At 42.1% G+C, this 16,410-nt stretch overlaps 1 protein-coding gene across 4 annotated transcripts in view; it reads right to left on the bottom strand.

The window, feature by feature from the left end:
- The window catches only part of LOC118385586 (netrin receptor UNC5D-like), a 326,610-nt gene that overhangs the window by 85,190 nt on the left and 225,010 nt on the right, over nt 1–16,410 (bottom strand). For all 4 annotated transcript variants that reach the window (XM_052521476.1, XM_052521475.1, XM_052521474.1 and 1 more), the window contains exons 3-4: nt 11,347–11,490; nt 9,801–9,904 (exon numbers count right to left, since the gene is read on the bottom strand). In XM_052521476.1, the coding sequence (XP_052377436.1) occupies nt 9,801–9,904; nt 11,347–11,490 (248 nt within the window). The remainder of the gene's footprint in view (nt 1–9,800; nt 9,905–11,346; nt 11,491–16,410) is intronic.

The following is a 16,410-nucleotide window of genomic DNA, read 5'->3' on the forward strand; positions in this document are numbered from 1 at the left end:
GTGTAATACAAGTGACAAAATACTATATTTTAAATACATTTAACAATACGGCCCATCTCTGGTCACCACCATCTGCTCTAATTCGCTCACGAAACCGAGATAATTCAAGATCTAAATGCATAATCCCATGAAACTGATTGAGATCAAATGATCATCAGTAAAACAATACTTTATTATTCGCGATTGACAGATTAAGTATGCCTAATTTGGTGTTTGAGGGTATATTTTTTCTCCCCAAATGGTAGTTACAGTCTTGTCCAATCTCTACATATCCCCTATGGACTTGGGAGAGGTGAAGGCCGAGAGCCATGCGTCCTCCAAAACACAAACTGCTCCCTTAACCCAGAAGCCAGCCGCACCAATGTGTCAGAGGAAACCCCGTCCGACTGGCAACCGAAGTCAGCTTGCAGGCGCCCGGGTCCACCACAAGGAGTTGCTAGAGCGATGGGACATCCCAGCAGGCCAAACCCTTCCCTAAACCAGACGATGCTGGGCCAATTGTGCGCTGCCTCATGGGTCTCCCGGTCACGGCCAGCTGTGACACAGCCTGGGATTGAACCCGGGGCCGTAGTGACACCTCCAGCACTATGATGCAGTGCTTTAGACCGCCGCGTCACACATGAGAACTTAAGGATGCATTTTACGCATATTCTAAAATGCTAAACGATAATCTGTCGGTACAAACATTGATTGAGAAATTATAACACCATTTACATTTTTTTGGGGGGCGTTACAGTACCTAACAAAACAGCACTACACCATTGTTGACATTGTCTGAGCGAACAGAACAAAGAAACAGAGAGGATACCCCTTCTGTAGCACAGTTGGTAGAGCATGGCGCTTGTAATGCCAGGGTAGTGGGTTCGATTCCCGGGACCACCCACACGTAGAATGTATGCACACATGACTGTAAGTCGCTTTGGATAAAAGCGTCTGCTAAATGGCATATATTAGGATACTGTGATGATATATGGTGCATTGCTTTCAAACAGTATGGACAATCACAACCATTACATGTGCATAGATAAATCTGGTGAACTGTTGGCAAGTTAGTTAATGTTGAGTCAAATGTTGATTCATCTGTGCACGGCTTGTATTAGCTCAGCAATAATGTGTTTTCATGAAATCATAACACGATGCAAATTGCATCAAAATGTGAAACAGCATTCAAATAAACAGCATGACCAAAGTAAATTAAGTCGTGGCAGCCCAAAAAAAAACACAGTAGGTCAGCTGATCAACTCTAAACAGTTTCTGAACCTTTCTCTGATCCAAAATGTCTTCCGAGCTACATTCACAACAGGGGTGGTAAAGTCCATTAAAGTGGAACTGGCAGCGTTTTAGCAACATGAAATCATATTATAATCTGTTCACATACTCCCCCAGGAAGAAGATGACACCTTTTTTTATTTATTTTACATTAACTGGGACGCAAGCACTTAGATACGGACATTTTCACATTTTCATACTTCCATAGAATGCTTGGGAATGACATAGAGTGAGGCATTTGTGAATATTCTATAGCAATACAGAGTGGGAAAGCAGCCGTGTGTTTGTACGAGTGATAGACCCTACAGTAAATAAAACCTAATGGGAGAAAACATACCTCAAAGTCCAACGCAGCAACCGTTGAAGCGAACTGAACGCACATCAGGACCGGACTCGACGCAGAACGGTGCACCATAACCAAATCAGAGCTACATTAGACCTATATCAGAACGGTGCACCATAATCAAATCAGAGCTACATTAGACCTATATGCAATGGGCCTGCCATCATTAACTTTGAACTGGACTGTGTGTTTACAGGCAGTAACAACAGCACGACTTTAGATCATTAGAAAGCATTTACCAAAATTCACAAAATACACCTCTATGGATTTCTGTAAATATGTAAATACCATGGGAGTCCACTTACATTTGGGAACTTTTACAGTCCTATTGGTCACACAACCATGAACATGTAGGCTCTCTCTCCCTCAGTTGCCTATGCACATCAACAACAACAAACAGATCAGCAACTAATCAATGTTCGCCCGAGCCTGATGAGCTCAAATCTAATGAGGAAATACCCTCTCAAATGTTTTAAACATGTAGTTGACCATCAAAATTGCAATGATCAACGATGGGGAATAGTAGCCTGCTCACCCTTCTGTAGCTTGCCTGCCAATACATGCTTTTTACCCATGTTCCGACAACTGAATGGGAACTTGCCTGCCTGCCTTCCCATTTGATTGATGCCCAATACATTTGATTGACACCTAAGAGATATGCTAACAACATAGCTAGCTAGCAAGGTGATTGATAGAGGAATTCTAAATCCCTTTATGTTTTATTGCCAAAATCAATTCAATTCGCACTCATTTCTATTTCATGATAAGTTGTAAGTTTATCATTTGCATGAATTAGCAAGAGACCAGTCTTAAAAACAAGTTCAGCATTTATTCTTGATGAGTACTGACCCAAAATACAAAGAACATTACATTTTAAATCTAAAGAAGACATAAAATGACGTCATCAGTTACACCCCCTCTCCCAGCCTTACAATGGCGTAGTATTCGGTCCTGGAGATAGTTTCACTCCCCTCATAAACTACATTCCAACCTGCCTAAAGGATATACTTCTCTCGACTAATGGAATCCAACCAAAACATTCTTATCTGTTTGAAAAACTATCTTATCCCTCCTTAAAACTTTCCCAGGAGACACAGACACAATTCATTTCTGCTTATATTTTCAGTAACAGTACAAGAACCCATACTTTTCAAATCATAACATAATAGTATTAGCATGAATGGTTCTAATCATTAATGTATACATAATTGATCATCTAAACTATATTTTCCTCTATCAGTGATTCACTATCCTTGCTAGATAACCAAATGACACCTGCATCTCTAGCTGTAGCCACCGAAATACGATATGACGGAAAAGTCGTCCACTCACCCACTCCTCCAATGACATGTCAACTTCCCAGCAGCTAGCTAGCTAATGTTAGGATCCATATAATTAGCTTTCTAAATAAATAGCGACGTAAATAGATAAGCTAAGCTATTAGCCACGTTATGACTGACTTGAAACAGTGCGTCTCGAAGTGCTGGAGGCAGCAAACAATGAGGTTTACATCCTGATATCAATATGTTTTGGTGAATAAGGTACACAACATGACCAAAAGTATGTAGACACCTGCTTGTCGACCATCTCATCCCAAAATCATGGCCATTAATATGGAGTCGGTCCCCCCCCTTTGGTGCTATAACAGCTTCCACTTCCACTGTAAAATTGCTGCAGGGACTTGCTTCCATTCAGCCACACTGGGCACTGATGTTGGGTGATTAGTCCTGGCTCTCAGTCGGCATTCCAATTCATCCCAAAGGTGTTTGATGGGGTTGAGATCAGGGTTCTGTACAGGCCAGTCAAGTACTTCCACACTGATCTTGACAAAACATTTCTGTATGGACATTGCTTTGTGCACGGGGCATGACGAACAGTTCTTGTGCTGATGTTGCTTCCAGAGGCAGTTCGGGAACTCAGTAGTGAGTGTTGTAACCGAGGACAGTTGGTCCCTTTCTGTGAGCTTGTGTGGCCTACCACTTCGCTGCTAAGCCATTGTTGCTCGTAGAGGTTTCCACTTCACAATAACAGCACTTACAGATGACCATGACAGCACATACAATGGACCGGAGCAGCTCTAGCAGGGCAGCAATTTGATGAACTGACTTGTTGGAAAGGTGGCATCCGGCGACGGTGCCACGTTGAAAGTCACTGAGCTCTTCGGTAAGTTCATTCTACTGCAAATGTTTGTCTATGGAGATTGCATGGCTGTGTGCTCGATGTTATACACCTGTCAGCAACGGCTGAAATAGCCGAATCCACTAAGTTGAAGGGGTGTCCACATACTTTTGTGTCTATAATGTATTCCAATCAGTATTCTCAAAACAGTCCTGCAGCATTGAGTTTGCCTCCTCTGTCCAGCGCCACACTGTTCTCTGTGTTAGTGGCTCCCTCTTAAGTTGCCGCTTGTAGGCAGCAACTTAAGTAACAGAGAGACATGATCTGATTGGCCGAAGTGGGAGCAGGGGATGGCTTTGTACGCGTCACAAATACATGTTTGCATATACATGGTCCGGTACATTGTTTTCTCTCATGGGGCAGGCTACATGTTGGTGATATTTTAGAAACATTTGTTTTAAACGTGCTTGGTTAAAATCACCCTGGAAAATAAAGACTTCCGGGTGAGAGGATTCTTGCTGGCTAATGTTCTTGTACAGTTCACTGAGTGCTGCCTTGGTGTTTTCTTGTGGCGGTATGTACACGGTTGTGATAATAACACGTACATTTCAAAGGTATATAGTGGGGCCGGCATTTTGCATCAGAATCTCCTGGTTGGGTGAACAGGATCTCGAGAGATGGTTTCAACTTCGGTACACCTCCCCCTATTCTTACCAGAAGCTTCCGTTCCATCCATAGGGAAAATGGAAAAGCCGCCTGGTTGAATAGCAGCATTGTCCGTATGCCATGTCGCTGTAAAAACTAAGACACAGCTGATCCCTGATGTCTGCAAGGTCACAAAGTTTTCTTCCCCAGCGAACATCAGGATACTAGGAGGAGGAGGCCGTGTAGCCCATCCGTTTAGCCTAGCTTGGAGTCCCCCTTTCCTTCCTCTTCTTTGTCGCCAGCGTTTGCCTTCAGTCATCTTGGTCAGCGGCGACTGGTGAGCCCGCCGTGCGGGGAACAAAGGAACTAATGCAGTATTCCTGATCTGGGAGGCTGAGAAATAAGCACATAGCTTCCGATTAATGATCCAGAAGTGCTTGTGATCGTAGGAAATTATTGCACAAACATTCTGAGCAAACAAAGCAATAACGAACGTAAAAATAGCCATAAAAAAAGCTAAGTTGAGCAGCAACCGGCAAGATGCGCGCCCTCCTCAGCGCCGCCATCACATCACATGGACAACTTTTTTTTGTTTGTTCTTTTGTGCAAATTCTGAGGGCGAGGAAATATAACCAACTCTCAGTGCGGCACTCCGGACCTCGTTGAAGACCAAAAATGCCTCTCTTGTCAAAATGAGTTTGACACACCTGTCATAGACACACAAGTGTAAGAACACACACACGCAGGAAGCACTGGCGTACCGGACACCCCAGCGGCCCCTGCAAGGCGGGTGGCCCACAAGCTCTGGGGGCCGGTGCGCCAGTCATTGATGACTATTTGACAGTAACCCTCCAAAAGTCATTACTAAACGTTTTTAATATCCATATTTGCTAGGAAGCTAAGTATTTGATTCTTGGGCTTCAAGAATGTGACTGATTAAAGTGCCTCAGGTCTTGAAAAATAAATCATTGAACTAATTGAAAGTAAGAGGATACTGATATACCACTGCTGTGGTCAAGGCTACGACGATGCAAGCGCAATGAGTGGCACTTACTCAGGTGTTCAAAAGCACATATCAGACTGAGAGCCTAATGCTTCTTAGGTAGGCCTAGTTATTTATGAGTTTAAGTTAAGAAAACGATCTCTCTGCAGAAGCGACAGTTACAAGTAGTCTTGATTGTGTGTTTCGATCATTGTCACGCGATTAGACTTTTGAACCATACACAAACATTATTACGTTTATGTCCAGTATATCATTCGTATATCATAAACACAAGTATAAGCAAGTGCAAGCAAATGACCCTGAATGGACACTGACAGAAATTCAAATAAATTCAGCAAGATGTTGAGGCCTTAACTTTACTCTTCTTTAAGTCATCACAGAGAGATAGAGAGAGATAGAGAGACACCATTTCAAGTATTCTATTAGGCCTATGTGGTCTAAAAAAGAAAGAAAATACCATCACGAGCATCCATTTCATAGAAAATATACCGACAATATCAATTCGAATTACATGGGTCTATTATTGAACTTTTTGGTGAAAAAAAATATTTCAATGGGAAGAGACTGCCACTGGCATACATGATTACAGAGGCAACAACAGTATATATATATATATATATCCCCTCCTGGTGGAGAAAAGTACATGAGTCAGAACAGTAGGCTAAGTTCTGAGGGGGAGAGGGACTAAATTCATAGGGTGAGACACATGGGCTACTAACAGCTTAGTACACAACATACACTTAGTATTACTTTCTTAGCTACAGAATACATTTTTTCCCCTGGCATATTACATCGTTTATGCATACAAGACATATTTTTTGGACTCGTTTGTTGGGCTGTGCTCGCCTGAACAGGAAGGTGGCGCGGCGTTCCTTCTTGTGGTCAAACTTTGTCATCAAAGTCTGGCATTCTCTGAATGAAGTCATGCTGGATTGACAGCATGGCCAGTGTATTCAACCTTCTCTGGCCCATGGTGTTGCGTGTGGATGTTTAACCTTTTGAGCTTGGAAAAGAGACCCTTCCAGATATTTTAAATCATTAAACCCAGACTTGGACCATACACCCCTTCCACAGAATAGCAGACAGGGGAAGCAACATAGTGATAGTGCAGTGTTTGGTTAGAGTCAATGAAGCTGAAGGTGGCACAACTAGTTATGAGTGTAAATGGTGACTAACTTTTTCACACAGGGACATTGGGTGTTAGCAAAACTTTGTTTATGAAATAAATTAAATAAGTACGTACACTACCGGTCAAAAGTTTAAGAACAACTACTCATTCAAGGGTTTTTATTTATTTTTCAATATTTTCTACATTGTAGAGTAATAGTGAAGACATCAACACTATGAAATAACACATATGGAATAATGTAGTAACCAAAAATGTGTGAAACAAATGAAAATATATTTTATATTTGAGATTCTTCAAATAGCCATCCTTTGCCTTGATGACAGCTTTGCACACTCACCTGGAATGCATTTGAATTAACAGGTGTGCCTTCTTAAAAGTTAATTTGTGGAATTTCTTTCCTTCTTAATGCATTTGAGCCAATCAGTTGTGTTGTGACACGGTAGGGGGTATACAGCCCTTGTCACGACTTCCGCCGAGGTTGGCTCTCCTGCCCGTTCGGGCTGTGCTCGGCGGTCGTCGTCACCGTCCTATTAGCCACTACCGATCCCTTTTTCGGTTATCTGTTGGTTTTGTCTAATTGTTTTCACCTGTGTGTTAGTTTATTAGTATCTGTATATAATGTAGGTTGTCCCGCCCTTGTTTTGTGCGGGATTGTTTGTTTTTGTCATTTCGTTTCGGCTGTCGGTGTTTTTGTGTTTTATTTCTCCGGTTTGTCTGTTATTTCCTGTTTTGGATATTTTTCACCCTGTTTGTATTTTGGGTTGTCCGTGTTTGTTGTTCACCGGAGAATAAACCTCTATTCATTATTTGCTCTCTGCGCCTGATTCTACCCACCTTGACTAGTCGTGACAGCCCTATTTGGTAAAAGACCAAGTCCGTATTATGGCAAGAACAGCTCAAATAAACAAAGAAAAACAACAGTCCATCATTACTTTAAGACATGAAGGTCAGTCAATACAGAACATTTCAAGAACTTTGAAAGTTTCTTCAAGTGCAATCGCAAAAACCATCAAGTGCTATGATGAAACTGGTTCTCAGGAATGAAAGACCCAGAGTTACCTCTGCTGCAGAGGATCAGTTCATTAGAGTTACCAGCCTAAAAATTGCAGCTCGAATACCTGCTTCACAGAGTTCAAGTAAGAGACATATCTCAACATCAACTGTTCAGAAGAGACTGTGTAAATCAGGCCTTCATGGTTGAATTGCTGCAAAGAAACCACTACTAAAGGACACCAATAATATGAAGAGACTTTCTTGGGTAAAGAAACACGAGCAATGGACCTTAGACCCGTGGAAATTTGTCCTTTGGTCTGGAGTCCAAATTTGAGAGTTCGTGTTCCAACCGCCGTGTCTTTGTGAGATGCAGTGTGGGTGAACGGATGATCTCCGAATGTGTGATTCCGACTGTGAAGCATGGAGGAGGAGGTGTGATGGTGTCGGGGTGCTTTGCTGGTGACACTGTCTGTGATTTATGTCGAACTCAAGGCACACTTAACCAACATGGCTACCACAGCATCCTGCTTGGTGAAAACATTTACGCACAAAAAATGCAAGGTGACGCAGTCGCCTACTGTAGCTACTATAGGCCTCTATGTTTAAAAATAAAAAGCACAGACACAGAGAGGATTTTTGTCTAAGAGAAAAAGAGAGAGAGAGAGAGAGAGAGAGAGAGAGAGAGAGAGAGAGAGAGAGAGAGAGAGAGAGAGAGAGAGAGAGAGAGAGAGAGAGAGAGAGAAGCAGAAAAAGGACTTCAGAAGTCAGGGGAGGCTCTCAGATTTGATTTAATTGAATGTACCTTGATTGCAGCCCATTTGTTTAGGCTATTAGCCAGACAAAACCTCCCGAGGTTCAACAATAATGGTAACATTTTTCCTCAAGCCAACTACTTTTTTCCTCATTGTTAGGCTATTTGATGTGTAATCTTTATAACAAGTTTATAAATAGCAGCTAAATAGCAGCTAAACACTGTATACAGCTATAGATAGTAGGCTCGACTGCATAATGAAACAATCCAAGGTAAGCTCGTGTTTTGCATTATTAGACTGGTTTAACACACAACAACTTTCTATCCAAGCTGGGAGAGAGGATGGCTCATGTCATGCAGGTTCAAGTAGGCTGCACAGGGCAGTTGTATATTCAACAAATATCTATTGGTTGCTGATTAGTATGCTGATCAGTATGCTGATTAGTATGCGATTGTATCGAACCACCCAGCATGGCAGCCTTGCAACACCGTGTATAACATTGTGAAATGTCAGGCTTAACATGTGAAAATGACAACCAAATAGGCCTACAAATAAAGATTTATTCATTAGCTAAAGCGAAGCTATAGGCGACATGCTCTGGCACCACAGAAAGACTATCATAGCTTTGCATATACACGTTGCAATTTCAGCACCATGGACAGCAATCGGTAGTCAATTCTTTGTGAGTGGCTGTCTGGATGACTCATTAGATTTAGAGGGGGGGGGGGCTCTGACCTTGTGGGAGGTGTCCAGAGAAACTGCGTTAAACCAGTGGCAGGAAGGTGCGAACACACATTAACACCAAAAACATATGCCGGCAAGCAGGCGGGCACACACACACACACACACACACACACACACACACACACACACACACACACACACACACACACACACACACACACACACACACACACACACACACACACACACACACACACACACACACACACACACACACACACACACACACCAATCCAAGGCAATCCAATAAACATGCAAATGTACAAGACACACATGGTTGGACACACATTCATACCACTGAAAGTAAACATGCTGGTGAAAACCTGATTTCTTATTCACCCTGAAGATGAACGCGACATGAGAACGGAGAGGAGCAGCCACACAAATAATATCCATGGCACCTTAATAAGTCATAACTCTACATCCCTTCACTATACAACGTGGGGATGCGAGGAGATAGATATGGCCTGAAGCATACAGCAGGCCTATATCACCATCTCCACTCTGAGGTAAACACATAACAAGAGCCAGTCACTCAGATGCTGAAGGGAATGGGGCTCGTAGTGGAGACAGTTCAAATGGGAACAATCATCTCTTCACAGAGAAATGAGGATGTGCCTTTGGATGATGTAAACCCGGAGTAGAAGTCATCCAAATGGGACACATACATGTGACTGACAAATGCTTTGTGGGCAACCAAAAAAAAAACGACTTGATGCTGCTATAATGCATTATACCACTCTCCATGAGAAAAGCATTATAAAAATCGGTATATACTTGTGAGTTAAAACATGCAGGCCTTACCTCTGCGACAGGCACTCCCTCTGGTGGACGGCAGTGCAACACAATCATGCCTTTAATGGGCACCTCCCTCCCCTGGGGGTCCTGCTCAAAGTTCTTCCTCAGGTCTGGGAGAGAGGAGGGACACAGGAAGACAGGATTAGGGCTGTTGCGGTGACCGTGTTACCGCCACACTGGCAGTAAAATGCCATGTGACCGTTGAGTCACGATAATCTCCTTTTATGGTCTCTGGACATGCTTTTGGTAACGACCATCGGGTCCTAATATATAAAATAATAATAATAATAATAATAATATATGCCATTTAGCTGACGCTTTTATCCAAAGCGACTTACAGTCATGTGTGCATACATTCTACGTATGGGTGGTCCCGGGAATCGAACCCACTACCCTGGCGTTACAAGCGCCATGCTCTACCAACTGAGCCACAGAAGGACCATCCTAATTGCCTGGCACTCAGGGCTCTATTGTCCCTCTAACCACTCTGAGGTCAATGCAAATACAATAGAAAATCACATCAAAACACTTATCCTCAAAACAGTAGTCCTACAGGACTTTTAAAACTCACCTCGCTGTGTCACTGTCATTATGCACACCTGGCCCCTATTCCCAGTGATTAGTAATTGTATAAGTGTGCCCTTTGGTTTGTGAGTACCTGTGCTGTGTGTTCTGGCTTTCGTGTCATTGTGGATTGTGCAGATGATTACAGGTCTCATCCCGTGTGTTAATCATTGTGCGTGTGTGTTATTTCTTCGAGGTACTCCTCACTCTTTTGTTTGGGTTTGTTTGGTCTTCGTCTCCGTGCCTTTACACGGCACGCCGTAATTCGGGTGTAATGAAAAGGTAACGATTCATTAAAAACAGCCATACGCATATTAGTGCTTATGCACATGCATAGATTCGTGAGCTCCAGCCGAATGGAAAAACCTTAAATTGATGATTGTGCCATTTTACAATACACAAAACGAGAGTGATTTAAGATGTCTTTGGCACATAATTGGTCTAGCCTATACTCCAGAATCAAACCAATTTGAGTAATTGCCTGTGAGTGCGGACTGTGTTATTATGCATACTGGATGGACTGGTTACCTTGTGCTACGCTCCAACATGTATATCCATGAGTCTGTGAGAGAAGGTATAGCCCGAGGCCATGCGGTTGGTTCATTGATTGTGCAGGGCAGCATACAGTATTTCTATTACATTTTGAATAGGGAATTTTTTCAATGTTAATAATTGATTGTTTCACACATTACCTTTAGCTATACAGAATATCTCACCACCATTTCCTCCTAACATGTATTCACAACAAAACATATGTCACGAAACTGTTGACAGCCAATCTGCATGAAAGGAATAAAGGAGAGAGAGGAGGAGATGGAAACGCATGGTGGTGAGATATTCTGTATAGATACTACCTATTACTTGGCTATTTAAAATCAAATAGAAATTCACAAATTCTCTCTTTCTCCCTCACTCACTTTCTCTCTTTCTTTCATCTTCCCTCAGTCACGTCTGCCCCCCTCCCTGTTGGTATAGTTCTGCTACTCACAGGCGATGCGTACGGTGGCTTTGCGGCTCTTGGAGGTGCCCAGGTGGCTCCAGGCCACACACAGACACCAGTAGTCCTCAGGGCCATGGAAGTCCTCCACCTGCTGACGGGACACGTTGATCATCACTTCCCGGATCTTCAGCCCTGCAGGAACACACAGATTATAATCTCAGATTACCAACACAGTTTGCCATCACAGATTAACATCATCCGAATATATCCCAGATGATCAGAAACTTGGATCGCTAAAATGATCAAAACAGATTATCACACAACGTAATCAGAAGACTTGGTGAGACGTAAAATACTAAATATCCAGGCGATAAGAGATTAAATATCCAGGCGATAAGAGATTATCAGTCCCCAACAGATGAAGAGGTGTGCAGAGAGATGAGTGTCTGTCATATTATTATCCACAGATGATTACTCTGAAGCCTGACAAATCTATATAAAGACATTTTCTTATTATCATCATTTTGACTATCATCTTGACTATGCAAAAGTATTCGTCCCCCTTGGCGTTTTTCCTATTTTGTTGCATTACAACCTGTAATTTAATGGGTTTTTATTTGGATTTCATGTAAGGAACATACACAAAATAGTCCAAATTGGTGAAGTGAAATGGAAAAAATTACTTGTTTAAAAAAATTCTAAAATCGAGTGGTGCTTGCATATGTATATGTGCATATGTATTCACCCCCTTTGCTATGAAGCCCCTAAATATGATCTGGTGCAACCAATTACCTTCAGTAGTCACAAAATTTGTTAAATAAAGTCAATCTGTGTGCAATCTGTGTCACATGATCTCAGTATATACAGTGGGGCAAAAAAGTATTTCGTCAGCCACCAATTGTGCAAGTTCTCCCACTTAAAAATATGAGAGAGGCCTGTAATTTTCATCATAGTTACACTTCAACTATGACAGACAAAATGAGAAAAAAAATCCAGAAAAACACATTGTAGGATTTTTAATGAATTTATTTGCAAATTATGGTGGAAAATAATAATCAAATGACACAAACCCCCCAAAATCCATTTTAATTCCAGGTTGTAAGGCAACAAAATAGGAAAAAATGCCAATGGGGCGAATACTTTCACAAACCACTGTAATCTATTTCAGACTGGAAATAGGGAAGACATATGATGATGCCAATGAGATAGGGATTGTTGTTGACCCCCTTTTGATTACTCAGTTCTACTAATGCCTCTTCTACTAATACATCTCTGCAGAGAGAGACGAAATGGGAGGAAATGGTTTCAAATGGATATGGTATATTGGGAGGTCTGCCACCTGCATTGTACCCTCACATTATTTCTATGGATACAGTACATTGGAAAAAAACGGTTCCGAAACGGTTATTCACAAAAAGGTGCGTTGTGATTCGTCAACACCCCCGGTATTGAAAAGACTCAATCTCGATCATATGGTGTAAAACGCATCATCATGATGATGTGGCAAGTTACAATTTGCTTTTTGAAAATTATATGTCTTTTTTTCTGACATTGGACTAATCAAAATACATTTTTGTATTGGTGGATTATCCTTCTAACTAGATGTACAGAAACCACAGTGTGTGTACGATTCGCTCTGAAACCTCCGTTTATTTATGCATATCTCAAGCTGTGATTCAATCCATAATCACGAACAAATATATGGCTGGTATGGGATTGGTTGTTTTATTTTGTAAGTCTCTCCAACAGCGACAGACTGTACGAGACCATATTAGAACATTAATGCATAATAGGGAAGCTCTGCTGGATATCTTAGAAAGAACAGTCTTCAAAACTATTTCAGGGCCGCTCTCCAAAGGGGAAAGCAGCTCTGTCTATGATAACTTTATTCTCCCTGCCTGCTATATAAAGCTAATTTCACAGACTGTTCCAAACTTGCCCATCACGGTTGGGGGTTTGTGAGAGAGTGTGTTTGTGTGTCTGTACACGTGACGTGTGTGTGTTTTCGGCTCCAAGAGTCCTCTCAGCGGGCCACTCCCAGCATGCATTTCGAAATTTGTATTTATTATGGATCCCCATTAGCTGCTGCCAAGGCAGGAGCTACTCTTCCTAGGGTACAGCAAAATGAAGGCAATAATACAATTTTAAAAACATTACAATATATTCACAACAGATTTCACAACACATTAAGTGTGTGCCTTCAGGCCACTACTCTACTATCACATATCTACAACACAAAATCAATATGTACGTGTGCGTATGTTATTGTGTCTGTGCCTGTGTCTCTTCACGGTCCCTGCTGTTCCATAACGTCTATTTTTATCAGTTTTTTTAAATGAAATTTTACTGCTTGCATGAGTTACTTGATGTGGAATGGAGTTCCATGTAGTCATGGCTCTATGTTTTACTGTGCGCCTTACATAGTCTGTTCTGGACTTTTTGTATTTGTATTTTACCTTTATTTAACTAGGCAAGTCAGTTAAGAACAAATTCTTATTTTCAATGACGGCCTAGGAACAGCAGGTTAAGGGGCAGAACAACAGATTTGTACCTTGTCAGCTCAGGGGTTTGAACTTGCAACCTTCCTGTTACTAGTCCAACACTCTAACCACTAGGCTACCCTGCCGACTTGGGACTGCGACATGTCTTGTGGGGTATGCATGGGTGTCCGAGCTTTGCCAGTAGTTCAAACAGACAGCTCGGTGCATTCAACATGTCAATACCTTTCACAAATACCAGTAGTGATGAAGTCAATCTCTCCTCCACTTTGAGCCAGGAGATTGACATGCATATTATTAATATTAATATTAGCTCTCTGAGTATATCCAAGGGCCAGCCGTGCTGTCCTGTTCTGAGCCAATTGCAATTTTCCTAAGTCCCCCCTTCTGGCACCTGACCACAGGGCCTGTAGGACCTGCCTTGTTTATAGCGCTGTCAAGAAGGCAGAGCAGCGCATTATTATGGACAGACTTTTCCCCATCTTAGCTAGTGTTGTGGTCACCATAACTTGCTCAATTTCCACATTATTCAGTACAATATTTAGTTGAGGTTTAGGGTTTAGTGAACAATTTGTCCCAAATACAATGCTTTTAGTTTTTGAAATATTTAGCACTAACTTATTCCTTGCCACACATTCTGAAACAAACTGTTTGTTACGTGTTGCAGTCATTTCAATCGCTGTAGTATTCAAAGCCAGTGACATGTCGTTAGTAAAAATTGAAAAAAAAAGTAAGGGGCCTACCTGGATTCTACCTGGATTCTACCTGGATTCTACCTGGATTCTACCTAGATTCTACCTGGATTCTACCTGGATTCTACCTGGATTCTACCTGGATTCTACCTAGATTCTACCTGGATTCTACCTGGATTCTACCTGGATTCTACCTGGATTCTACCTGGATTCTACCTGGATTCTACCTAGATTCTACCTGGATTCTACCTGGATTCTACCTGGATTCTACCTGGATTCTACCTGGATTCTACCTGGATTCTACCTAGATTCTATCTGGATTCTACCTGGATTCTACCTGGATTCTACCTGGATTCTACCTAGATTCTACCTGGATTCTACCTGGATTATGTTGGAGAGGCTTCCATTAAAGAACAACCTCTGTGTTCTGTTAGACAGGTAGCTCTTTATCCACAATATACATCAGACAGGACCATCAGACAGACAGACAGACAGACAGGACCACAAATGGGTCGAGACGAAATTGAAACTGGCTGTCAGTTGTAGGTCTGTTTGATAGACATGTGTTTGGGGAGATATTTACTGAGACAGATGAACAGAAATATGGAAGCCATAAGACAAGGGTACACAGAGAGCTGCAATCCTGCAGAGTTTCATCCTTGACACTGATTTCTACCAGTAAAATCAGATGTGTCCACACTACAGCCGTTCAGAAGCATCAAGTACCAAGGAGAGACGAAAGCCAACACAACTGTTGACATCCGTTAGTCTTGAGATTTCAGTTTGAGCCCCCTCTTGGGTCCATATCAAGGCCTGTGTCTGTCTGTCTGTCTGTCTGTCTGTCTGTCTGTCTGTCTGTCTGTCTGTCTGTCTGTCTGTCTGTCTGTCTGTCTGTCTGTCTGTCTGTCTAAAAGCTTCATATTGATGCCAGTGATTCTGTAATCTCTAGTTTAAGTGCTTACTGACAAGCGACTTAGTTTATGATTTAAATACAATAAGACGTCTAAAGGGAGAGGTCCATTGGGAGAAGTGCTTCATCTTTATTCACTATGAAGCAATGTAAGATATTGTAGAACTGCGAGTGAATGCTGACTAGGCCATAGAATTGTGTGGTTAGGCACTCTGTTTTAGTCAATTTACTTTACTTATGTTTTATCCCGCGTCCCGAAACGGCACCCCATTCCCAACATTGCATTACTTTTGACCTGGGGCTCATAGGGCTATAAAGGGAATAGGGTGCCATTTGGGATGCAGATTTAGTCAACACGACGCAATTTATCATCTTTAATATGCTTTTTGAATTCTGCTTTATTCCACAGAATAATAATCAGAACATTCAGAAGTCCACTGTGCCGCAGTAGTTTTTCTTTCAATAAGGATCCAGACGCGCTCTCTCTGTGAACTGGTGCTGTGGAGACACATTAAATGTCTGCACGTGCCACAACTAAGGGCCACATCCATGTTTCTCAGAGAAAATAGATTCTCTCTCGATGGAGAAAAATACAAGGAGAATGAGGTTTGGGTAGATTTCGAACAGCAACATAGATCGTCATTTCTGCAAAGGGGCATAAAGGAGCAATGTGTGTGTGCTGTGCCGTGTGTTTGTCTGTCTGTCGGCCTGTATGTGTATGTGTCCGTGAGTGTGCATCCAATAATGAATTTGTGGCCCGAACAAGGAAATCCATGACTAATGGTATCAAATAATCCTCCCAAACTAATGTCTTATTGAGTGAGTGCCAGTGTGAGGGGCTGGCTGAAGGGGGAGATGGAGTGAGAGAAAATCAGGAAGTCACACTCTCTCCAAGAATCCTCCACACTGTGTGCAGATCAAAAAGCTTAGCCACAGTATCAGTGACCTGGTATTCCACGATTTAACCGTTTTCCCCTCATTTGCTTTCATTGTGTGCTTCTAAATGGATTTA

Source organism: Oncorhynchus keta, chromosome 6, assembly GCF_023373465.1.
Source record: "Oncorhynchus keta strain PuntledgeMale-10-30-2019 chromosome 6, Oket_V2, whole genome shotgun sequence".
Taxonomy (NCBI): Eukaryota; Metazoa; Chordata; class Actinopteri; order Salmoniformes; family Salmonidae; genus Oncorhynchus; species Oncorhynchus keta.